The 26,783-nt window shown below is 37.0% G+C and overlaps 2 protein-coding genes and 1 long non-coding RNA gene across 4 annotated transcripts; 1 reads left to right on the forward strand and 2 right to left on the reverse strand.

Moving 5' to 3' along the window:
* Nucleotides 1-2,165: 2,165 nt before the first annotated feature.
* On the reverse strand, nt 2,166-3,367 carry srxn1 (sulfiredoxin 1 homolog (S. cerevisiae)). The gene is made up of 2 exons (XM_026270109.1): nt 3,058-3,367; nt 2,166-2,946 (listed from the first exon to the last, which is right to left on the reverse strand). Exons 1-2 carry the CDS (start codon nt 3,277-3,279, stop codon nt 2,737-2,739), a joined length of 432 nt encoding a protein of 143 aa, XP_026125894.1. The 5' UTR covers nt 3,280-3,367; the 3' UTR covers nt 2,166-2,736.
* Nucleotides 2,737-7,913, forward strand: LOC113107524 (uncharacterized). 2 transcript variants are annotated; one of them, XR_003292676.1, is made up of 3 exons: nt 2,737-2,766; nt 7,132-7,371; nt 7,757-7,913. It is a non-coding gene; the product is annotated as an uncharacterized LOC113107524 (long non-coding RNA). The 2 variants fall into 2 exon arrangements; XR_003292675.1 differs by lacking the exon at nt 2,737-2,766 and adding an exon at nt 6,464-6,513.
* Nucleotides 7,914-13,128: 5,215 nt separating this feature from the next.
* Nucleotides 13,129-19,484, reverse strand: LOC113107525 (transcriptional repressor scratch 1-like). Its single transcript, XM_026270110.1, has 2 exons — nt 18,748-19,484; nt 13,129-15,487 (listed from the first exon to the last, which is right to left on the reverse strand). The coding sequence occupies exons 1-2, from the start codon at nt 18,884-18,886 to the stop codon at nt 14,703-14,705; spliced, it is 924 nt and encodes a 307-aa protein (XP_026125895.1). The 5' UTR covers nt 18,887-19,484; the 3' UTR covers nt 13,129-14,702.
* Nucleotides 19,485-26,783: the final 7,299 nt, after the last annotated feature.

The following is a 26,783-nucleotide window of genomic DNA, read 5'->3' on the forward strand; positions in this document are numbered from 1 at the left end:
AGATAAATATTATAAAAGTTGGTTTGTCAATGATATCATTCGCAAACGTATATAAATGGTAAGTTGTGCATAAATATAGTCATTTATACAAAATATCATTTATATTTTCAACAAGAGGAAGGAAGATCTGCATCGAGGTGAAATCCTGTGTCTTGTGTCCTCATGACTCTCAGACACACTGGGCTTGTCTAAGAGAGATGATTTTTCATGCCTGTCAGAAGCAGAGTGGTAGAATTACACCAGTACAATGACAGGTGCTTGTGAAGCTGAAATGTTCATGAGAACTTCAAACAACATACTTGTGTGTTAATGTTGCCTCAAGTACCTGGATCCGTTTCTTCTCCCACCATCTGTCATTCTTTGTCTCTGTCCTCCTAGTTAGGAAGAAGAACTTTTGGGATGTAGGAGACAATCTTACAGCTTCCTTTATTTCCCCAAAAAGCAGCAGGTGCAGCCCACACTTCCCGAATTGGTTGTGTGTCTGTCTCTTTCTTTGTGTCTCCTTAATCAAGGGTTTTGCGTGTCAGGAGACTTCTAAGGATACATTTTTTTCCAGAGCGTATGGAAGCCACAGGAAGTCTTCTCACACGCGACCATTCTTTTGCCAGAAATTTACAGTTGGGCAGGTTTGTTCCGCCGAGGCCCTGGGCCCCCTCTTCACTTCCTGAGGAGCCCCAAAGGGAGGCCAAGATCAGGGCCAGCACCCCAGGGACTCGTATATCACCAATGGAGAAACTCTGTTATCTTCCAGCAGAGATCTACAAGGTAGTAATCGCCAATCACAGGCCTGTACCTTCCTCCATGATCAAAGGACGCGGCTGTAAAGACATGATTCCTGCAATCAGCAGCTGCTGGTGTCCAGCTTAACTCTGTTGCTATAAAGATCACATCTCTTAAAGGGACAGGTCCCCGAAAAAATTAATCTTGTGTCATTCCAAACCTGTATGACTTTCTTTTGTGGTGTACAAAATATATCTTGAAGAACATTTTAACTCTTACGTACAACACAATACAACAAACTTTTGTTTAAAAAAAAAATAATAATAATTATTATAATTCTGAGAGTGCATGGGTCACTTAAAAATGTTGGAGCTGCTGACAATTGCAAAGTATTTTATTTGTCTAATCAAGTCATACCATAAAAATGTTTTGTCATAATTTGTATTGTTTTATTATTGACTGAGGCACCTGTGAATCTGGGTTTTCAAACGCATCCGTCATCGTTGTTGTAAAGTCTGAGAGGCCTTTTGCTATGGATATTAGGCCAAGGTCAAAAGTCAAAGGGAAGTGAAATGCCGTTACAAGGAAGAAATCCGAGATGCCCGTCTCTGATCTCCTCTAGACAACAGCTGAGAACAGAAATGACTGTGAGAGCAGTTTTCATGTCAGATAATTGAGTGGTTCCACTATATTTCCTCTACATCAGTCTGACTGTGAGCCTCAATCCATCTATATATAGAATATGGCTGTATTCATTCTTTTCCTTCACTTCAGCCTGCAGATGAGAAAAACGCTGGCCAGTTCTCATGACACATGACCCCCAACATGTCCTGCCATTATTGATGAGCTTCAGAAAATGTCCTACAATTCTCATGCCCCTCCACTGGCACATAAAAATATGAATTCATAAAAAATGCTGTGAATTTAGCATATCTACAAATACACAAAGCACACTGTATGCAGTAATTCTTAAAATGTAATGATTAAGATGTTCAGCTTTTAATATTCATAGCAGATCTGGACACAATACAGGAGTAAACTCTATGAATTTGGCTGTGTCAGTCCACCCAAGAGACGCTATCTCAATGCTGTGGTTAAGAGCACAGAGCATAACCAAGTCCAGTGGTCACCAGACCAGCACACGCCTGTGGTCATCTTATTTTCTGTCCTCATCTATTTTGACCATTACACCATTTTTTTTTTTAACAAAGCAAATGTATTTATAAATTATTTACAATATGAATCCCTTTAACTTTTTTTTTTCTAGCAAAATCACAGAATATTTGAGGCATTTCAGGTTAGCATACTAATAGCACTGGACAAAATTTCAAACTCTACTGAAAACTTTTTCACACTGAACAGGAGTAAAAAAAAAAAAAAAGTAACATTACTAAAAATAAAAATAATAGCAGTAAATAATAATATTAATAAAACACTTACTACAAAGGACTACATATTTTATTGAATACTTCATATTAGCCAATAACAGAGCAAATGTGTTGTTAAATTAATTAAATATCTATTTATAGTCTCTAAAAATTAATATTTTAGATCAGACTGGAGGGTTTCACTGACAAACAAAGTCCTGGAAGCCCTGCTTTAATCAATCAGTGTTGTAATGCTGCCATCTAGTGGTCAGACTAAGAATTGCCAGATGAAGAGAGATCTGTTTAGTCGTCGTGATTTGAAACAGACAGCGACCAAGCAAAACAAATTATGTTGATCAAAAGGAATAAAAATCTTTGATTCATACAGATACAACCAGAGAAGAGTAACTGACAAGAAAATTATTAAGAAACTTGTGTGAATATTTTCTTAACCAGGAACATCAAAGTGCCTTTACAAAATATAAAGTATCTTTATCAGTGTCATAAGAAACACAGCCATACGGAATAAATGTTCCTGAACATCATCTAGATGGCAACACGGGTTTACCGCCTCGGTGCGTCTCTTATAATGTGTGTTGGATCCACTGATCTATAACATACATAGAACATATGTAGATCAGTGGTTGGATCACAGTAGTTTCGGCGTAGATGCTCCCAGGTAGGTCCGTAAGTCTGAAATATTAGATTTGATGATCTTGGCTGGTATGGTTTTCATTTTTAACCTATGATAGGCAGCAAATCGATGACATCCTCCAAAAGAATAATAATAATTGCCTCCCTTTTCTCCTGTGATCCAAAGCACGTCTATGGGAGGCACAACTGAAATACCTGCGTCCTCCTGGAAAAACAACACGGTTAAAAAATGACCTGCAGTGAGCTCAGATATAATACCAAACTGAATAAGTACATTTAACGTCAAATGTAGTCAGCAGTCTGAATGAACTGTTACCTGTATGCTGGTCATGAGGCTTTGGACTTTCTGTTCGTCTAGAACAGGCGGAATGGGTCGTATAATCACATCCATTGGGATGTTATGTACGTCCTGGATGTTGTTTGAATGGATGGAGCGGTTTTCTCTGCTTAAACTGCCCATGTTTCGCCTGTAAACCCAGAGTGGATTCGCTTTTGTGGTGCCGACGTGCCTTGTGAAAACACTCAGAGCTTGAAACATCACTAGTAAGTTAGTAGTTTCACAAGACACAACAGGGAAGTACGTGTCTGCGCATGCGCGAGTAATCCTGCCTTATTTCCTCTTCTTCTTCTTGGCTTTTAACGGCGGCTGGCAAGCCAGCGTAGGTGCATTACCTTCTGCTCCGGAGTGTGCAACAGAGAGTTACATTCTACTTATTAATCCAGTCCTTTTAATGGAATTATAGAAAGCTTTGCAGTTTATTTCAGATTTAAAATGTACCACCTGAACTCCATTCTTCTTGATTTCAATCATATAACTTCTTTCTTCCTCATATTTCTTACATTCAAGAATTGCATGGGTTACTGTTTCTTATACACTGTTCACGTACAGGTGCTGGTCATATAATTGGATTGTCATCAAAAGTTGATTTATTTCACTGATTCCATTCAAAAAGTGAAACTTGTATATTATATTCATTCATTGCACAGACTGAAATATTTCAAATGTTTATTTATTTTAAATTTTGATGATTATAACTGACAACTAGGAAAATCACAAATTCAGGATCTCAAAAAATAAAAAAAAATAGAATATTACTTAAGATCAATACAAATAGAAATCTTGTGGCCAATTGAAAAGCATGAGCATCTACTGCACTCAATACTTAGTTGGGACTCCTTTTTTTACAGCAACGCGGCGCGGCGTGGCATGGAGTTGATCAGTCTGTAGCACTGCTCAGGTGTTATGAGAGCCCAGGTTGCTCTGATAGTGGCCTTCAGCTCTTCTGCATTGTTGGGTCTGGCATATCGCATCTTCCTCTTCACAATACCCCATAGATTTTCTATGGGGTTAAGGTTAGGCGAGTTTGCTGGCCAATTAAGTACAGGGATGGTCCTAAAACCAGGTACTGGTAGCTTTGGCACTGTGTGCAGGTGCGAAGTCCTGTTGGAAAATGAAATTTGCATCTCCATAAAGTTGGTCAGCAGCAGGAAGCATGAAGTGCTCTAAAACTTCCTGGTATATGGCTGTGTTGACCTTGGACCTCAGAAAACACAGTAGACCAACACCAGCAGATGACATGGCACCCCAAGCCATCACTGACTGTGGAGACTTTACACTGGACCTCAAGCAACGTGGATTGTGTGCCTCTCCTCTCTTCCTCCAGACTCTGGGACCTTGCTTTCCAAATGGAAATGCAAAATGTACTTTCATCAGAGAACATAACTTTGGACCACTCAGCAGCAGTCCAGTTCCTTTTGTCTTTAGATGCTTCCGACACTGTCTGTTGTTCAAGAGTGGCTTGACACAAGGAATGCGACAGCTGAAACCCATGTCTTGCATACATCTGTGTGTAGTGGTTCTTGAAGCACTGACTCCAGTTGCAGTCCTCTCTTTGTGAATCTCCCCCACATTTTTGAATGGGTTTTGTTTCACAATCCTCTCCAGGGTGCGGTTATCCCTACTGCTTGTACACTTTTTTTCTACCACGTCTTTTCCTTCCCCTCACCTCTCTATTAATGTGCTTGGACACAGAGCTCTGTAAACAGCCAGCCTCTTTTGCAATGACCTTTTGTGTCTTGCCCTCCTTGTGCAAGATGTCAATGGTCGTCTTTTGGACAACTGTCAAGTCAGCAGTATTCCCCATGATTGTGTAGACTGAGAGACCATTTAAAGGCTTTGCAGGTGTTCTGAGTTAATTAGCTGATTAGAGTGATCCTGAATTTGGGATTTTCTTTAGTTGTCAGTTATAATCATCAAAATGAAAATTGAAATATATCAGTCTGTGTGTAATGAATGAATATAATATACAAGTTTCACTTTTTGATGATATTCTAATTATATGACCAGCACCTTTATTCCATTTGGATGCTTTCCTGATATTTTGAGTGTTCTATTAGGATTGGAATGTCCCAACAACATCTTTGTTTCCCTTTACACCTATACATGTGATGGAGCACAAATAAAGCAGATTAAAATATAAATCTGAAACAATCTTGTCTGTAAAATACTAAAAATGATATCTTGATGAAGGGATTTAAAATAACTCATACTCTTTAAAACTGAGAGTGTATCAGAACAAATTAAAACTTTCCAAGGTTTATGATCCACTGCAAGGACAAGAATATTTCTATCATTTCAAAAGTACTGCCACATGACTGTATATGTTTGCTTTATACTACTCATTGCCCGGTCAGGAACTAAAAAAGCAGCTGTCTCACTCTCTGGATCTTTTGAGCCATCTGTAAATATTTGTAAATATTTTGAGGATATTGTGTTCTGTACAGAGAATGCTAGACACATCTGGTTCTCTTTCTGCTTTTTTAATTTCCAACAAATGTAAGTCTATATGGGAAGTTTCATGGCCCTTTTTCAAGGATCACCACTGTTGGGCTCATCTTAAACCCATTTACTTCTTTATACAATTCAATACTCATCCAAAACTTTCCCTACAACCTATTTTAACAGGTAAAATAAATGTTAGTGAACGAGCTCTCTGTCCTCAAACACAGACACAAACACCTCTTTAGACAGGGTCTTATTTTTAGTTATAACAAAATGTAAATTTCTGTAAGTTACATAAATTGCGTAACTTAATGCATATTGAGTATAACTGGATATATGTGAGCCATCACATTGATTCTAATACTAACGTCACACTGATGGCTTACTCATAAAGGCAGTCACTTGTCGCCACCTGCTGACGTAACGATGTAATTAACGCATTGTTTGTTGAAGATGTTTCTGGTGAATGATTACGATGTGAGTGACTTTTTTTAGTTTTTTTTGTTTTGTTTTTTTTTTATCCTCTAAGAATACATGCTTTGGTACTTCTCTCTTAATGTGCCCAAATATTTAACAAAATCTTCTTTGAAAACGAAACAACTGTATTCAAAAAGATTTTGTTAAATATTTTGGGACATCAAGAGAGTATCTGTATTCTTAGAAGATTTTGATTTTGTAATGTTTATAAGCCTCCTACTCCCTACTTTATTTCATTTTATCTAATTTTATTTTATCTTTATATTTATCACGTGGTACCGTATGGTGTGATATGAAAAAATATGAAAATCTCTGTTATGAATGCCTCTTTGTGTTCTTGCTCCAAGCATTTGAATTTAAAAGAAAGAAAGAAAGAAAGACGGTCAAAATACACACTGATTCAATTCTGAATTGATTCGAAACGGTCAACGGTTGGCTAGCTGTTCTTCGCTTGGTTTATTTGCGCTGGTGCAGTTAAAATGAGTAAAGTACTGGCGATATTGTGTCTAAAATGTAAGTTGCTTAATATTAACGCATTGTTTGTTGAAGATGTTTTTGTAACCTCAGCACTCTTGCTATAGCTAGTGTAGATAACTTTACAGGTAAAACAAATGTTAGCGAATGAGCTCTCTGTCAGACTCAAACACCCCTTTTCCTCTTTAGACAGGGACTTGTTTTTAGTTTTTTTTAGACAAAATGTCAATTATGTCAAGTTATAAACTGCGTAACGTCAATGCATTGATTATAACTGGATATTCGTATTTGGTAGCCTACATATTACGAGATTTATCTCCTTTTTAGCTACATGTAAAGATAACTTAAGTAAATGTGAGATACTTTACAAATAAATTTCACCTATGTCTGATGTCTGAATCCTTGTTCTACTATTTCTGGCCAAAAAAGTCTTCCCAGAAATTTCCCAGAATCAATCATTTGTTTAAATCTGGCCTGACAACATAACCGTTGCCAGGAGCCAAGAATCGCTGAATTACACTGGACATTTTGACATTTTTCTTTTTTTTCTTCTTCTTTTTGGGAGCTCAACTCACTCTGTCTCTCACCGTGGATCATTAATGGGAAAGAAAATGAACATTTGGATCTCTAAATGCTGTGAACTGATTCTTCTGACAGGAGCAGAAGGGACGTTTGGACCTGCTGCCAGCAGACTGTAACAGACAGATGGGTTTTCACACAAACAACAGAAAACATCAAGAGCAGTCAGCCTGGCACACACTGAAGAAGAATCAGCAAAGGGGAGAAAGTCTGGATAATGAGGCACTGCTAGCAGGAGATGAGAATTCACTTTGTTCTGTGAGAAGACAAACTGTCCACTCCGTTTAGAGTTCAACCCCGTAGATGCAAAGCCATATGGTGGGTTCTCTAACAATTTAGTGAATTGTTCATCTTAATTGTACTGTGAGCACCATCAGATTTTGTATAGTGGTTTAAAGGATATGGCACAGAAACAGAAGTAGCAACATTATTTAAAAATAAAAGAAAAAAATTCAGATTTGAATGTGGGCTTGCAGAGTTTAAGTGGACTAAATAATCAAGTTATGACATTTTTATGACTACAAATTATGAGCTCAGTAAATGGAACATAGATAAATGAATTGATCACAATAGGATCAATAATATGCCTTTGGAAAATAGATTAATGCCAAATTTACCTAATTTTTCAAGTCTTGTTATCGCAAATAAAACTCATTGTCTGTATTTGTTTGTCCGTCACTAATACTGTTGCTCCCGATTGTAGGATATTTGGTATACAAACTGTGATCTGACTGCAGTGAAGCATAATAACCAGCAGATGACAGGCAAACATCAGAATCCTTTTGACATCGAGGCATCAGAACAATGAAGTTTTGCAAGCAAAGGACAATACCAAGTAAGCACTGACATCCAAATATGCAGCACAAATGTCATTATCAGTCCTCAACGAAAAATATGTGGTGATACCATGGTACAGTGATGGCATCAGATGCTGTGGTACTATCAGAGGCATAGTAGTACACGCACAGAAAATGATGCAGCTTATGTTGCAGCTGTCCAAAAAGATAACAAATGGGAACACAACTAATATACATATATGCTATAGTTTCTGTTCTCCACTATATGATGACTTCTGCTTCTGAGACCCCCAGAAATGTGAAAATGGTACAAAGAATATTATTTTCGGCAACAGACTGGTGTAGTTACAGTACCTCACCACCAGATCCAGCCAAACTCCTTGATGGAGCACTTTAATAATAATGAGAAGCTTCTAAAATGTGAAGTGTTGGGAGGCGTCTGGGAGCAGGATTGAGAACCACTGAGCAGTATCATTGTGTTTTGGTCAATATCCAGATGTACAAGTGAGGGAGAGTCAGGGGAAGCTTTGGTGCTCTTATCTCTTAAAGGGTAATCAGTACTGTAGCCTACTAAATACATCCATGGCCAGAGCATATGCACACGCATATTTGCATATACTAGTGACACCACGCGGATTTCATCATGTGAAGGCACTCAACAACTGGAATTCTCTTTTTACATTGTTCTCGTTTCTTGTATTAGGATCAGTGATAGCAAATAAAACCTCAGAGTCATCTGGCAGTAAAGAGTAAAGCTCAGTAGGACAGCGTTTTATCAGGGCTCTTCATGAGAGTTGAGTGGTTTAGGGTTGCATGTTCAATATTGCAGATGATGGTGTTTAATAATTTATTTTTATGAAATCTAATGGCAGCATCACCACAATAAGACTAAAGTTACACTAACCTCTTTATTCAGAGTGATACTCACTACTAAACCTGGACCAATGTTTTATTCCTTCATAAGGAAAATATGTGCATACAGGTCTCTAGCTATGTTTGTTTAATATAGTAAAATGTATGAGACGTAATGAAATAATTACATAACATTACAATTTAAATATCAATTTAATTCTACTAAATGGAATCACTCACAAAAATAGAGTCTAGTACCCACAAAAAACAAAATCATTTTACTTGTAAGTTTATATTATTAAGGGGACTTCTTAGGGCAGAAAGGAAGGGTCTAATCTAATAAAAGGTTCACTCAAAATGAATTACATTTTTATAAAATCAGTTTTATAAAAAAAAAAAAAAAAAAAAAAAAAACAATATGGCTTTGGTATGCTGATAAAATGTAAACTATACATAAGAAACAGTTATAAAAATTATACAACCGTAATCAGTACTGGTTTAAGCAGCGGCTCAGGGTTTGAATTTATGAGTTGATGTTAAGGTAAATGTTTACTAAATGTGATCATGGATGGATCATTTTGTACTAACTAAGTGTAACAGTTTGTAACCAAAATAATCCTAATCAATGTTTATGGAATTTATGAGCCGAACATATCCTATATTTAAATTTTTAGAAGCACCAGTTAATAAATATAGCAATGTCATCCATTAAATCAGTTAGTCAGGCAGAAACCAAAGCCATACTAAAACACTGTAGGACAGTAAAGGACATCATGGTCAACTCGAGTTTCCGGTTTCTTGGACATCAGTCGTCCTCTGTCCTGATGACAGTCTCTCCCTCAGCATCAGTAATCGCTCTCATTCAACTCGTGAGTGCTGCATCTTGGTAATGCCAGAGTGTAACATAAAATCAATGTTTCATTAACATTTAATGAGTTGGACTGCCTTAACAGCACCAGGACCGATGCATGTGCGCAGGTTTCACAGTGACTTTAGCTGCTGACTTGATTACAGTTTGAATGTTCTTCCGATGATAGTTGCAGCACTGATGCTTGTCGAAAAAGCTGATCCCAGTTCAACAGCGCTATTGCTGAGATGTGTTGGCATTGTCAGGGAGGAACTCAGGACCGAGTCGCTTATTCATTCTGATTTGTGACTCTGTAGTCTTGTGTTTGTGATCAGAATTTAAAAGGTTTCTGTCTAACAGTAAGAGGAACAGACTACAAGCACCATTCTGCTAATGCAGGGGTTTTAAGCTGGGGTCAGGGGTCTGTGAGTAGGATCTAAAAGCTCTAAAAGCATTTAAAAGCATCTAAAAGCACTTTCAGTGTACGTTTCATACGTTTCATTTGAGAGAAGGTAAAACATCTAGCCAAATAAAAAAAAGAGGCAACAGACTGCTTGTGCTATTGATTTTATTGTTCATAAACATCACTATTGGCTTTACCCTTCATAACAGGCAAAATGTAATATCAGAACTGGAAAAATCTGTACGGTTTTACACAGGGAGGAAGGAAGATAGAGAGAGAAGGCAAGGGAAAAGAAGAGAGACAATCTGAAATCTCTCAAGGACCATATGGAGGGCTGTGAGTTGCCTACCATATGCTGAAGGCTTTTGTCATGGAAATAACTCTTTATTTTTTTGGCACTTCATATTATTGTTCAGCCAGGCTGGGCACTTCCACAAAAGAAAAAGAAAAAACAGGAGAGAAAAAAAGTGACCAAGACAAAGAAATATTTGTAGATCCTGGTGAACAGAAAGAGAATGGTTAGCATTGTTAATATTGCTGGTAGCTACAGCAAGTAATGAAGTCCCTGATCCTCCTGTTCAGCCTGTCCGGGGTTAAACGGCTCAGAAAAGGTAAAAGCAAAGGGATCTGCTCGCATGCGGTGTCTCATTATTGCTGAGATCTATATACATACATATTTACACTTGCTTCAGGAAAAACAGGGCAAAAAGCATTCACTTTCTCATTCTCTTCAGTTATCTCACATTTCTGAATATTTGTGGAAAAATGATTTTTCTTAAAACAAAGAGATGGTGGTAGTCCTTTGGAATAGTATTTAAAAGAGCTCATCTACATTACATCAAGCTTTGCATAATTAGAATTGACTCTGAATTCAAGCCTTATTACAATGGAAAATATCCAGATGGATATTCATTACTAATAGTCTGGTGATTCTTCATAGCTTTGGATGCGTCAGAAATATGAGAGGATGATTTAGGGAAAAAAGCAGGGTGAATGTCCATTAAGGTCAGAAATATATAGGATTTGTAGCAAGATACCACAAAATGTGCTCTAGATATTTAAAATAAGAGGACACATTTCTACATGATGTATCTATTAGATAACATTTGTAAATTTTTTCAAATACGCTACCATTGAAAAGTACGATTTCTCTTAGTCTCATTATTTGAACAATAAGACTGTAAATTTTTTTATTGTGAAATATTTTTACAATTTAAAAGAACTAGCCTATTTTCAATTTAATATAGGCCTATTTTCAAATGTCATTTATGATGGCAAAGCTGAATTTTCAGCAGCCTTATTCCAGTCTTCAGTTTCACTTATTATCAGTGTTGAAAACAGTTAATATTGCTGCTTAATATTCTTGTTGAAGCCATGATATATATTTTTTCAGTATTCTTTGAAGAATATAATGATTGTTTATTGAAATAGAAATCTTTTGTAAAATTATGAATGTCTTAAGTGTTATCTTTGATCAGTTTAAACCCCACACCTTTGAATGGTAGTGTGTATGTATGTGTGTGTGTGTGTGTGTGTGTGTATATATATATATATATATATATATATATATATATATATATATATATATATATATATATATATATATATATATATAATATTCTACTTTATTGGTCTGTCTAGTTTAGAATAAGGTACTATGAAATAAGATGTCATGTTATCTTATGTATTTATAAAATATTTGTAATGTTTTATGTTAACATTTTAAATAGTGATCACCATTTTAATCATTCTACCAGTGATCAAGTATACACCTGAAAATTTCAGTTTCAGCAGGTGCATTTTTTAATAGTTGTTATTATGTTTCTGACACTGATGTCCATCAGCAATGAGTGTGAAATACCAAGAAGAACCTTGCTAGGACATTTAGAGACACAGCGTGCCAATGTATTAGGTCAGGAATGGGTGGAAAAGAGGCAAAGAAGAGAAGAAAAGTGGGAGGAGAAACTCATTATCCATTCCCCACAGGTTTTGGCCCATTACTGAGATTGTGGCATACTTTTTTTTACAATATGCAAAATGCTGACAGAGCCTTTGGCTGGTGCTGCTCGACCTTCCTCACAAGGTTAAACTCAGACTCAGTTATGCTCTCAGACTACTGTCTGTCCAGCAACACCTGTTTACCCTTTAGTGGAGTGGACACAGCTTCTTTTTACTCTGACATGAGCTGCATCATATATGCTGATGCATATTGTCCTATGCGAGGTTTCTCACGATGGTGCTAAATTTAATTTTATTATAAAATAAGCAGTTTTGTTTCCGCTTTTTCTGCTTCACAGGAGAGACAGCAAGGAGACAGCTGATTTACACTGTCGCATTCTGATTGCACATCTCATCCTTTCATCTCCAAACATCTTTCAGATCTTTATTATGCAGGCAGCGGCACATTGGCGCCATATGCTCAGCTATTTCCATCAATGCTGCCATTAAGCCTCTATTTTGTTTCATCTCTGTCCTGAACCCAGCACTCTTTTCTCCCAAACAATGAATAATCCATCCTGATTGGCCATTCTGGGGGGTCATTATTTCTGGGTCTAGGATTTGGGACTTCTATTTTACATGTCACTGAAATTCTAATAAAAGCTTATTATAGCTTATGATGGGATTTATTTGGACAGCTAAAGCCAAATACATGAAATATGTCATGCTGTGGGTTAGTCTTTTTATAATTGCATTCAAAACTATTGCTGAGACATAAGACAGTTATATTAAGTCTGTGATAATAGTAAAAAGTCTGTTAGAAAAAGGCTTATTGCTGCTGATTTTCTTATTAAAATGTATTTTTAAATGTTTTACATTTGTAAGTACAAAAAGAACAGTAATTGTATTATCTGTCGAGTTCGATTCATTTATTAATTAGTGCTGTCAAACGATTAATCACGATTAATCGCATCCAGAATAAAAAGAAATTGTTTATGTAATATATGTGTGTGTACTGTGTATATTTATTATGCATATATAAATACAAACATATGCAGTATATATTTTGAAAATATTAACACTTATATATTTATATTATTCAATTTTATGTTAAATATAAATATATATTGACATATTTAACATATTTTGACATATTAAATATATATGACATATTAAATGCATGTGTTTGTATTTATAAACAAATACACACAGTACACACACATATATTACATAAACAAAAAATAATTTTGGATGCGATTAATCACGATTCATCATTTGACAGCACTAATATTAATGTATGTTTTGTTGGTTTTAGCATATAAAAGATTTCTCGATAACTAAATTGTTTAGCATTTGGCAATGAGATGAACTGTGATGTCACAAATGTGGGTGGAGTCACACATCACATCATACTGTATGTAGACATTCTGGATGGTCTTAGCAAGAAATGGAGTTCTAGAAACGACGAAATGGAGAGAATGACCTTTGAGATATTAAGGAGTTTTTTGTTTATTGCCCTACATTGACTGCTAACAGGACAGCTTTGATTATACAAGTTGCTGTTCCTAAGAAAAATTATTGCCCATTAAACAAAGCATCACACCTGAATTCATCTGCTTTCAAACACTGCATACCATCCCTCTAAAAAAAACAAAAAAAGAATAAAATCCCTCTACAGCTGAATCATGCATATAAAGATTTTCATTAAAGAGCAGCATCTTAAAAGGTCAACGGCAGTTCAGTATCCAATAACACAGAGAATAATCAACCAAATAAATAAATAAATAAGTAGATAGATAGGTGCATAAATAAATAAATACACATGAAATAAATAAGAAAATGAAAATAGTGCATTAATAAATACATAAATACTCAACAACAATACTGGAATGGTAGAAATGAGGTTTGTGTGATGGGTGCTTTAAGAGCGTGGACAGAGCAGAGGTTAGAGGTCATACCTGCCTCTGGGTGAGGTATTCATGGAGCAGGAAGACAAGGGGCGGAGCTCCAGGCATCTGAAGCACACGCAGTCTGTTCTAGTGTGAGGAAGCTCAGCAGAGCGAGCAGAGATGTTGTTGAAAGTCCCTGTCGTCTGTATTTTGAATGTTTCGAATGTTTGGAGATCATTGAAATGTTTAGTTTTGAGTGCTGTTTCCTCCGTATGGTAAACACAGAGTGATGGTCGCTCTCCTCACATAGTTACTGGATATGATTGGCAGAATAAATAAATAAACAAATAAATAATGGAACCTAGAAACTGCAGGAAACACTGAATATAAAAATAACAATTATAAACAAAATACCAAAAGTGTAACAAAAGTTTGTACCTTTTCAGAGGTCTACAATCTTTTTTCTTTTTCTTTTTTGCAAATGCTGTCGTTATTCACATTTTCATAAAAAGTTCGTGTTGGCAGTTGCAAAAGAATTCAAAATAAAAGAGCAGCATAAAAATACAAATTGATTTCATTTCTCAAAAAGCACAAACCTGTTGCTGTCCTTTTTTTATGTCTTTTTATGATTTACTATAAAACATCAGGAATCTAAATATTATTAATATCATTATTAATAGTATTATGTTCATAAAAATTTGCATGCCAGGCCTCATAATTGTACGCGTCTATATGAGAGGGTCTTTTTTTTACCAAAGAAAAAAATCCAGCATCTATTCATTATTGTCTTCTTCTTATTGGATTGGTTTGGTTTTTTTCTTGGTGAAAATATTGCTTTCTAAAAAAGGGAATGTGGGGTCTGTGAAGGGAGTCTGTGGGGGGTTTTTTGAGAGCGTTGACTCATCTTCATCTTTTCTCTTTTGTTAAATCTCGGAGCCAGACTCGTCCTCGTCTCCGGAGCCTCTGAAGCAGGCGGACTCGTAGTGCTTGTTCAGGTAGGACTTCAGCGCGAAGGTCTTATTGCAGCGCTTGCAGCGGTAGTGTTTGAAGGACGAATGCGTCTGCATGTGCGCCCGTAGGTTGGACCGATCAGCGAAGGCTTTCCCACAGTGGGCACAGGCGAAGGGTTTTTCTCCTGTATGTGATCTCATGTGCCCCTGAAGCAGCCAGGGCCGGCTGAAGGCTTTGCTGCACACATGACATTTGTGCTTGAGGTCATGAGTGAGGATGTGCATGGCCAGAGCCGGCATGGACACGTAAAGCTTGTTGCAGGTGGGACACTTGCGTGCCATCTTGCTGTCAAGGCTGCGGTGGGTCTGCTTGTGTCGGCTCAGGTTGGATGAAGTGGCGTAGGTCTTTCCGCACTCGTTGCAGCTGTGTCGGGGACCTCCGTTGTTCACCGCCGCCACTTCTTTCTCGTCATCGGCAACTTTACTTGCTTCCGCGACCTCTCCCTTCCTCCTTGAACGGCCGTCAGATATGAAGAATGCATCCATGGTGTAGCCCTCGCTGAGAGATTCGCTCTCACTACTGAAGTATTCGCGGGCCGTGAGGCCAGATTGGGGGCTGTCCGGGTGCTCCAGGTCCGGTTGGCAGTACTCCCCTCCTCCGCTGCTGACTGGGGAGTACAGTGGATCTGAGCTTAGCTTCATGTCGGCCTGCTTCTCCTCTGTGTATTCAGAAGAGCTGATATAATCCTGGATGTAGCCTGCAGCAGAGCAGAGAACATGAATAGGTTATTAACTCATTGACCTAGGGTGTAAAGCAATTTAAGACACAGATGAAGTACATTACAGACACAACGTGAAAGTCAAACACAACAAAACAGAAGTACAACAAGTGCAATGACAGATAGACTGTTAAAATAAAGGTTCTTTAATGGCAACTGTTTCCATGAAGAACCTTTAACATCCATAGAACATTTCCATTCCAAGAAAGGAAGACAAACGGTTCTTTTGATTATTAAAATGTTCTTCACACAAAGGAAAAAATGGTTCTCTTAAGCACCAGTCACTGAGAGGATCTTTCAGGAGCCCAAAATAAAGTGGCATTGCTGCGAATGTTCCCCTTTTGGAACCTTTATTATTAAGAGTGTAAATACCTGTTTCAGTGATATAGTTTATTTGGTGGGAACCAATTTTCTCTACAGGTTTTTTTTATTTATTTACAAATAACATTTTTTTTTTTTAATTCATTTATCCATTAATTTCTTTTTATTAATTTGACATAAAATTACTTATTATTTCAACATTGCGATTTTGTTTTCACAATATATGAACTCTTAGCTCACAATTGTGACTTCACATATTTCAATGTGACTTTTGTGTCTCAGATGAGAGTTTATATGTCATAGTATGGTTTTATACCTCACAATTGCGATGTTAATTTCTGTTTTTAAACTTGTTTATTTTTGCAACTGGGCTTCTATAGTTTCTGATTGCTCTGTGAGGACTATTGCACAGCTCATTCATGAAAGTGTGTGTGTGTGTGTGAGAGAGAGAGATTGAGACCCAAAGGGTCTTAACATGGTTAATGGCTAATTAAGCAGGTTAACTGTGGTGGAAGCATAAGTGTCTCTCAAGGAGATAAAGAAGCCACTCTGACTCTCTTTTGCTTTGATGCGATTATCGGAGACCTTCTTTAGAGTTTTGTGTTTATTTGTTCACTATGCACGGCATAAGCTGTTAAAAGGGGAAGTAAAGAGAGCCTGACATTATGAATGGATTTAAACCATTTCAAGGAAATCTGGACTTTACAAAACACTTTCACTTCTCTCCAAAAGAGAACCGAAGCTCTTTCCCAGATTTCAAAACCTGGAAATTCTTCCAAACACTGAAGTATATTACAAATGTATTTCCTAATACAGGACATCTCATTACCTTTCTATCTGTTGAAGCAAATAAACTCCTAACTTCTCTAAACTGATTATGGAGCCCTCTGATCATGAAGAGCGAGTCTTAATGCATCGTGAGAGTCATTCAGGAGCTGCTAAAAGGATTTCTGGCAGCCGTGGGGCTCAGACGCATTTATTGCCATTGGAATTCCACCGACACAAAACACCTTCCAAGGTGCCATGTCTTCAACAAAATGTTTATAATTAAATCTGTGTGCTAAAGGGGAAACCGGAAAGCCATTTAATGCAGTGCAGTACCTGTGTAAGCTAGTTATACAGTGAGACTAAAGACAGCAATGAGCAATAAGGATGCAGCTGGCCATGAGAAAGATCAGCAAGATCAGAGAGACTGAGAGGATGTTATTTGGGATATGTAACTACATTGTCCACACGTTGTCTTAGGGATTTTTCAAAATCATATTTTCTGTCAGAACATCTGACTATAGGTATTGTTACTGTGCTATTAGCAAAGAAAGAAAGATGCTTACACAGTTTAAATAAATAGCATAAATAATCTGAATATAACTATAATCTAGTAATACACTCAATAATATAAAATAAGTCATTGAGTAATGCAATATTCCTAATAAGATAACAGTATCATTATTTTTATGATTATACAGCACCAAGTTTGAAATAATAGATATGAACAGAATTAACTAGATAGAATTAAATAATATGAATATAATTATAATTCAACTGATAATATGATAAACTATTCATAATTGAGTAGTATTAATAGAATCAACAATTCTTGCAGAAACCATGACATTTTGATGTGACATTTTTTAGGGTTATATTATTGGCTGACAGGAAGGTTGGAGTTGTTTGTCCTTTGTTTAAAGGACCTTCAAGATGCTGCAAAAATGTCTTATGTATAATATTTTATTACAGGAACTGTATGCAAATTATTATACAGAACCATAAGGGGAAAATTATTAATATGCCTAAAATAAAGAATGAATGTGTGTTTCCGATGTTGTTATTGCCTATGAAAATACAATGCAATCAAATTTAATAATAGCATAAATGTAATTTTAATAGGAGCAGCACAGCTTTAAAAGTTAATGTAATCTTGCAATGACCCCAAATCAGATAAACAGTCTGATGTGTTTTTTTTCTTTTTGTAACAGGTGGGAAGATATCCCTCATGTCTTATCTCATTTATCTGTGAAAAACACTAGGGCAGGACAGAGAGAGCCACACATCTGCTGTTGAAATCTGTCTGTGAGGACACAGAACTCTCTGGACTCCCTTTAGTCTCTCTAGAATAACCAGTTTAGCTCAGCCTGTCCCATCATGTCCGCTCAGGGATGCTGGGCTTTACTCTGTGTGCATGATGCTATTTGCCCTATTGTGTGTGTGTGTGTGTGTGTGTGTGTGCTGCTGCTGCATCATGTGACAAAAGTCAGCACTGCCTCCAGCTTCTCTTTCTTTTCATCTCCCTCATTCCCCTTCTAGCCGTACAGTACATTCCTCGGATGTCTCCAGTGGCGTCAATGATGGCTGAAACCCTACCTCCTCCTCCACCACTTAGATTCGTGTACCCGGAAGCAGGAGAGTGAAAAAGAGAAATAGTGAGATGAGGCTGAAAAGGAGGATGGGGGAGGAGAGTGAGAAAGAGAGAGTGCTGCTGGGAGGGGGGAGGGTTTGGACCGAAACTCAAGGGCAGTATCAGCTAAGGACAAACACATCAGCCCCACAAAGCATGGTGTTAGCGTTAGCATTAGCTGTTACACACAACAAATTGGTATCAAGCCCACTTCATATGGCTTTATTCGTATAAGCTGATTGTACTGCATGACCTGATTTGTGTCGGCATGAGTGAAAAAAAACAAAAATAAACCAAGTCTGGGGGCACAATGAAGGACAGGGCTTGGGGTGAAAGGATGTAGGGTTTTACGGATTAGTTCGCGACAGAAAGGAAAGCTTTATGTAACATCTGTTGGACTCTACGCACAATGTTGGAAACACACTACAGATATTTTTTGTAAGCTAACCATTTGGGAACATCAAGCACATGAAGTGAAGCTACTGTATCTGTATTTAAAAATATATTTAGGTATCACACTCACCATTTTCGCAAAGCCGGACGCCCAGGCTGGAGCGAGAGCGTGTGAAGGAATCATTGAGATGATGATGGTTAGACGCTGACACGGGAGACGAGGAGAAATCATCCAGTTTGATTTTCTTCACCAGGAATGAGCGAGGCATGGTTCACACACGGTCGCACAGACGCACCAGAAATCCTTCACATCGGCCGCAGACAGAAAAAAACCCTGGTGAAAAATCGTCCTGAATGAAATCCAGTGTATTAAAAAAAATCCACGTCCCAAAAAATAATAAAAAACAGTGACTACATAAAGAAAAAATGAAGAGCACGCAGGAGAAGAGAGAGATGTCTGATGGTACAATACTGTGTGTGTGTGCCTTCTACTGTACACACACACACACACGCTTACGCTGCTGAAAAAAAGAAAAAATTCACTTGTTCAGCACTGGATAGCTCCTGGCCTGCAGTGGAGGCGGCAGAGAGGAGGAAGAGAGAGAGAAGAGAGAGAGAGAGAAGAAGACAGAGAGAGGAGAGACTGAGAGACTAGCTGAGATCAGCAGTCAGGCAGGTTTTATAGAGGCAGACGGTGGGAGTGAGATCAGGTGGTACATCGCAATGGAGCTGCTCAGCATTAATCCATCAAATATCCCTCGGGACACACATCACATTACTACTGAACCGTCTGTGCGTTCACACACGCAGACAGACAGACCCCCCTCTGATATGCTCCCTCCCCTTACCAAGCGCCCCCATTCTGTTAGAAAGAGAGAGAGAAAGGGAGAACGAGAAGGAAAGGCCTGAAATGTCACAGTCTTAAAAGGAGTTGATACAACAACCAGCGTACATTCTGTTCGGTTCCGTTCCGCATCTTCTGTCCCGTCTGTCTCGCTGACAGTCACGTCAAACGCTGGCGAGCTGTACTCACTTCATTTTTCTTCTGTAAATCTGCAGTGTCAACTACCATTTGTTTGTGTTTATGTTTATATGCTTTTGGCAGAAAGCAGTGCATTTATGTGTTTTCTGGGTTTTGAACCCATGACCTTGCCATTACAAACACAATTATTATATATCAAACTCAATGCTAGCTTTTATTTACATATTTTTAGGTTTCATTTTAATTTGTTTTAGCCATTTTGTGTTTCTTATATAGATTTAGTTCATTTTTGTTTCAATTTTAGTTTTAATAAATTAAGTTTACAGTACTTTAGCATTTCAGTTATTTGTCAAAGCAACATTTCTCATTTTTATTTAAGTTTTCCAAGTTTAAGTATTATTATATGAAAGTTGTTTTGTCTAAGCTTTATTTCAATGTAAGTTGTTTTGTCTAAGCTTTATTTCAATGTAAGTTGTTTTGTCTAAGCTTTATTTCAATGTAAAGTTTTAGTTAATAATAACAACAATGTTCTAACTTGGTGCAGATTCTTGGACAGTAGTAAATGATGATAGCTGTTATGTGGAGAAATGGTAGACTTTATGAATCAATGCAGTTTTGGAGCAGATCTCCAGTACAGTATGTTGTACACACCCACACACACATATACTTTATCGGTGTGCCGAATGATGATAAGTGCAGGCCACAGTTACTGTGAATGGAGCTTCACAGGACAGGATGATGTCGGCATCTGCCTGCATGCTGCACTCTTTATGTTCTTCATGTCTTTGTGCTCACATGTAAAGCAAGTGGGAGTCTCTCACACCGGCCCCCCATTCACTTAATGAAGTGTCTGAATACACCACACGCCACTCTCGCTCTCTCGCCTCTCTCTCTCTCTCTCTCTCTCTTTCTGTCTCTCCCTCCGTTGTCTAAAATAATTATATACACACACATATTCAATATATTTAAGATAATTTGTATATTTTTATTATATTATTTCAGATCGCCATAATATTAAACAATTTTTTATAATATTTTGTATATGCACATGCATTGAAATATAAATATTAAATACAATAAAATAAACAATTATTTTAACTATTTTATAATAAAAGCAGGTTAATTTTTTATGCTTGCAAGTATTATATTATTATAAAAATAACTTTCTTCATAATTATATTTATAAAAGGTTACATTATATTCATATTATTAAATCACATTAATATTAATGTTTTATATATACATATATAAATTAGGCTTGTTTATTTTGCATATATTTATGTAGATCTGCATACTTTATATATGAAAATATATTGCAGATGTTACTTTATATATATATATATTACAAATATTAAATAATATAAAAATAAAGAACAGTATATACTTATATATGCTTAATTCAGATTCTATATAATATTATAACTATTGATATAATATTGGCTAATATAAATATTATGAATGGTTTGCATATATAGAATGTTTATATGTAATTGTTAATTTATGTATATATATTTACAAATATGTGATATTATTAATCTTACTTATTAAATTACTTATTTACATAGTTATCTGCGTATACATTAGATATATTAAAATTTTTGCATTTGTTGCATTGATCTTAATAATCTGTCAAAATCACTGAAATTATCAACAAGTGAACCCCCCCATCCCCCCCCCCCCCAACCTCGTTCACACAAAGAGAAGAAATCCCAATCTTTCATTTGAGCATCTGGTCAGGGCCCCGGGACAGGCGGTTCCCTGCAAACCCCCACCCCAGCGCCTGCGGGCCAGAGGGCCAGATCAGGTCTGCCTGCTGTGTGATATGAAAGGCTTTGGGTTTCATCCAGTGATTATTTTTGGGGGGATTTACTCAGTATCTCCATCTATCTCATCCTCAGATGAGGCTACTTTTTCCTCTCTCTCTCTCTCTTGCACCATCACTCTCTTTGTCTCACTCTATCCCTGTTTCTTCCTGCATCACTCTTTCTGGAAAGCTTCCTGTTTCTCTGATCGCTGGTGTCTGATTCTCTTTGCCTCCGTTGTGGTTTCATTTATCCGGAAGGTTCTTCTTGCCCTGCTCCAAGGAGAAACACAAAACCCACTGTGGGAGATGCTCTCCTCCTCTTTCCTCTTTCTCATTACTCTCTCTCCCTCTCATGTTCATTCTTCATATCCTGCATTCTCTCACTGTATTGTGACATGTAATTCATAAAACAGCACGGTTCCTTTAAATGTTTTTCAGTAATAACCGGATTTTTTTCTGCTCATAATAACAACATTTTCCCCTGTTGAGCAGTAAAAGATCAGGACTTTGTGAAAACTCTTTCTTTGATATTTCATCATCTTGAGCATAAAAAGTAAAGCGCAGGCTATGTTGACCCAAAACTGTCTGTTTTTGCTTCTGCTTTCTCTGCTTGTTCACCATGATGAACCATCATGAACGTTTCATTGCTTTTAGCATCTCATTATTGACCAAATAGAGACAGTTCACATTTTACTTATTCAGCCTTTATTTTTAATTTGACATGAATGAAAATGAATATATTCTGAAATACAGAAGTGTTGGAGGAGTGTGCATTATTGTAAATGAATGGGATAACAGAAATAATTGATCTTTGTGTGAAGGAGAGGTCACTGGTGGAGAAGAATTGACACCTGTGGAAGGGCTTTACCTCTCATCACATCACTGACCTGTCTTTCTCTCAGTCTTGGTGGATAGTAGACCCTCTCTGGGGCTGAGCGATACGAGCACAGGGGTTTAAAGATAAAGAGAGAGAGTATAGAAGTCCAGGATATTAGAGAAAGAAAGCGTCCCTCAATCCCTCAGTCTCTAAAACAGGCTCCAGAGATGCCATTTTGGGCCAGATGACAAATGGCTCCTGTCTGCATCGCTGAGGGAGAGAAGCATGCTGGGAGACTGCTCATTTCCACATAATTACCCTCCTTCTTTCTCTCTCAAGATTCAAGTTCCCTCTTTCTATACCTCTCTTCTCTACATTGCCCTCTATCTCTCCTTCTGTATTCTCTGTCAGTACTAAGAGAGTTTCTGCTCTTAGGCTGCATCTGCTCAACAAAAGCATGTAATATTGATTTTAATTTTTCTCGTTTGTAGAGCACTTCAAGTCGGAAGCTCTTTGACAGCATCATGTCCATCATCTAACTGGTCGAAACTGACAGACTCTTGGGTTTCAGTGCAAAGCAACAGGTTTTGGTGAAATTAAAATAATTCAGATTTTTAATTTCTGTACGCATCGTTCTATAATTTTGAATGGTTTCTGGTAATTATTCAGATGCTTTGGTTTATATATATATATATATATATATATATATATATATATATATATATATTATTGGTTGGAATTCTACTGAAATTGAAATCATTTTAATTGATTTAGACTTTTTTTAAACAGTGTAGGTAAATGTTTAAAATAATCTCGTTAAAAGAAATTCTAAATACATTTTTAAACAATTGAAAGAATGAAAGAATAAAAGTGAATTTTATAATGGATCAAAAATGTCATTTTACAAAGTAAGCTAACAGCTACCGACATCTTGATAAACAACAAAAATGCAGCTGTTTCAGTTCTTTTTTGTGTTGGGTCTGAGATGTTACATACATAATTGATGCCGTTAGTTCCTTCTCAAAACGTCTTCAGAGAATGAAGGACCCTTCAGCAATGCCTGCACTCAGCCAAATTACACTTAAGTTCCTGCTCAATATTTTAACAGGACTCTGGAGTCGGTTGGGAGGGAGTTTAATGACGGGGTGCCTTTATGTATCACAGAAGCACCAGGCAGAAGCACTTGATGGCACGTCTAATGGGCCTCTTAGTTAAATATGATCTATTAAAATCCTAAACCCTGAATAACCCGTTTAAACGACACTCTAACTCTTCCCACACACTAGACGCTCCATTTCATTACATTTCCTTCCTCTTTCATAGCTGTACATTTACACAATATTTAGTTTTTCGGTGTCATCCATCATCTGAACTTTAGCACCTAAAGGATCTCATTTTTTAAAAAGTAGGGCAGAATTTTGTTTACCAACTTCTTTCATGCAACTTTGAACCATCAGAAGCACTAGATTAAGAGTCTGGATATTCTTCTCTGCTCAGCCAGCATGCAAAGAGAGCGTCGTCATTACGGACCCACAATTCGGTCCAGAACAACTCTTCCAATACTAGAACTCCCTCAGGGTCTGGAAGGTTATTTAATTTTTCTCTGAAAACATCTCACCTCAGCTCATAAAAGCCAAATAGACTTGAACCCACATAATCTGTTCAAATTGACTGTTTTTATGTTTGGGGTCACCAATTTTGACATAAACTTCATTTTTGTCTCTTAATTTGTACTTTTGTAAAATTAATATACACTATCAATTGAAAATTAGGGGCCAGTAAGATTTTTCTAAACAAATTAATACTTTTATTCAGGATTAAATTGATCAAAAGTGACTATTTTTTAATATGCATGTCTTATATCATTGTTTTGAGACTGTTCGGTGTCAATTAATTAATACTGTGTTGATTAATCTCTGCCCAAAATAACACTGAGATCAGACTAGGGACCTGGTGGGCTGGTTCTGATCCTCTCAGTTTTGTTCTGGTGTTGATTTGCAGATTGTCAATGAGCAAACTGACTTCAGTCTTCTTGATTTTATTGGAGACTGACCCACTGAACCTAGAGATCTATACACCTGCTACCCAAAGCACACAATCTCTCTCTCTCTCAGAAACACACACACACACACACACACACTTAAAGAGCTAAATAGAGGGAAGAGAGAGTGAAAGATGGTGTAAGCGTCCAGACAAGAGTGGTGCTGTTATCTAGTAAATCGGTCTGAATTGAAGCATCCTGCAGAATATGTGATGAGTGTGTGTTGTGTTTGAGTGTGTGATGGGGGTAGGGTGGATAAGGAGGGGGACTCTTTGTTCCCACATCCATCTGCTGGAACCTAACAAAGGGTAGTAAAGGAGGAAGAAAGAGAGGCAGACGGGTTTAGGGAATGAGAAACACCACACAGATTGCCTGATGTTGAATGCTTGTGTGTAAATGAAAACAATTTAATCCAGTGCTAAAGGCATGGCAATGTGAAAAACCTCAACTGTCTGCTATATTGTTGTTGTAGCTATAAATAATCTTGAGTATTAATTAACACTTGTAAAAGAAGAGAGACATAAATTGTCTTTGAAGCTCTGTGTCCCTCACTACAGTAAATATAAATGTGTCCATTAGCTGCTGTGAGGAATTTTATGAATGTTCCTTTAGTCATTTTATGGGTTATAACAGGTGCCTTTATGCTTTTTTTCATCAGCATTCTCACCAGATTCTGACATGTGTGACTGAGGCTCAAATGAACCTGATTATGACCCTGGAAACATCAGTGATTTGGCCAGGCATAAGATTAATTACCACACCACCCAGGAGCACATTAATGCGCTTTATTAGTCATATTTCCATGTTCTATGTGAAGTCATTGACAGAGGAGGAAAAACATCCTATATTGAGCCGTTATTTCAGATTTGTCAAAAAAAAAGTATTCAAAGGCTTTCCAGAGTACGTGGAGAAAGAAAGGTCAGCGCCTCATTTCTGATCTAAACCGTTTCAAAGCCTCTCTTTTCAATCTCTCAGCCACTTCTTCTCTCTCCCTCTCCCTGCCTCTGAAACATTAAGGTCAACCTTTGTAAATGTTTTCATATCTGTGATTTCTTTGTATAAGGAGGTATTTTAGGCTTTAGGCAGCTACATTAAAGCTCCAGTATGTAATTGCGAAAAGTAGACCAATCGCTGAAAACCAGCTGGCCCATAACCTTAATCCAGAATGAATAGCCTTGTACAGGTTTGTGTGTGTGTGTGTGTGTGTGTGTTTATATATATACATACATACATACAGATGAAAATATCAGCAAAATTAAGTTTGAATGGCATTTATGTTTTGTTATTTTGACCTTGGAAGCACTGTAAATATGGCAGAATGACATAATTACTACATCAGACAGATCTCTCTCTCTTTCTATCTCTCTCTCTCTCTCACACACACACACACACACACATATATATTCTTAGTACAAGATTAGTGTATTCTGCCTAGTTTTCCTCCTTATCTAGTTAAGGTCACTCTGTTTCTTTCTCTGAAATGAAAATGGAAATGTAGCTTTATAAATATGTATGTGCATGATTGCCTTCCAGCACTCAGAGTAAAAATATTTAGCATCTTTGATCATGTTTATTCAAAAGTTCATCTTTCTTCACAACTTGGATTGTTTTTCAGCGCATAAGCTGAACTATCGTCTGTTTGGGCTCAGGGTGACCTTGCGGAGTACGACAGCTGTTGTCAGATCTGACTGTGTTGCACAACTCTGCTGGACTTGTGCTACATGTGAAAGCTGCAGCCAGCGCAGCAGAAACATGACGGATGCTAAGTTTAGACTCACGGTGAGGACAAGCCCGTGGGGGAGCGTGATGTGCTGTCAGCCTTCAGCTCCAGGTGAGGAGTTTGCGTGTTATGGCATGACAAAAGAGCAGTGAGGTAGAATAAACAGCAGTGGATCAGTGAGATCGAGCCGGGAGGCAAATAATGGCCTGAATGTGAAAATCCCTCTATTGTCAGTGCCCTGAAATGTATGCATCGGTTCTTTTTTCTTTATTGACCTTGCGATATAACATTTGGTAAGGAAAGTCAGAAGTAATTAAAGGGATAGTCATTATTTTTCTCACACTCCAGTTGTTACAAACTTTCTTTCTTCTGCTGAAAAATGTTACTAACTAATCATAACAATACAACTATGCATGAACTAAATTGTCATTATGTTTTACATAAACTTAAATATCTTGTTCACCTATGATTGAAATTGGGTGATATTACTAAAATGTATATTTTATCAAACACTTGCAGGTTTTTGTAGGCATATAGATCATCATGATTCATTAGTGATTAATACAATTCAAACTTCAATTAAATCTTCAATTCTATTTAATTTATAAACTCTTAAAATCCATAATATAACTCTTAATTTATAAAGAGTTCAGGCAATTAGAGATCAGGATCTTTAATATGATTTTGTGATACTTTGTGACATTGAACAGTATATTGTTAATTCATTCATTCATTTGTTCATTTGTTGCTTGATTGATTGGGGGCTTGTGCTTTCTTCAAGATAATTTTGAACAGCACATCT

The sequence above is a fragment of the Carassius auratus genome, chromosome 8, assembly GCF_003368295.1.
Source record: "Carassius auratus strain Wakin chromosome 8, ASM336829v1, whole genome shotgun sequence".
Taxonomy (NCBI): Eukaryota; Metazoa; Chordata; class Actinopteri; order Cypriniformes; family Cyprinidae; genus Carassius; species Carassius auratus.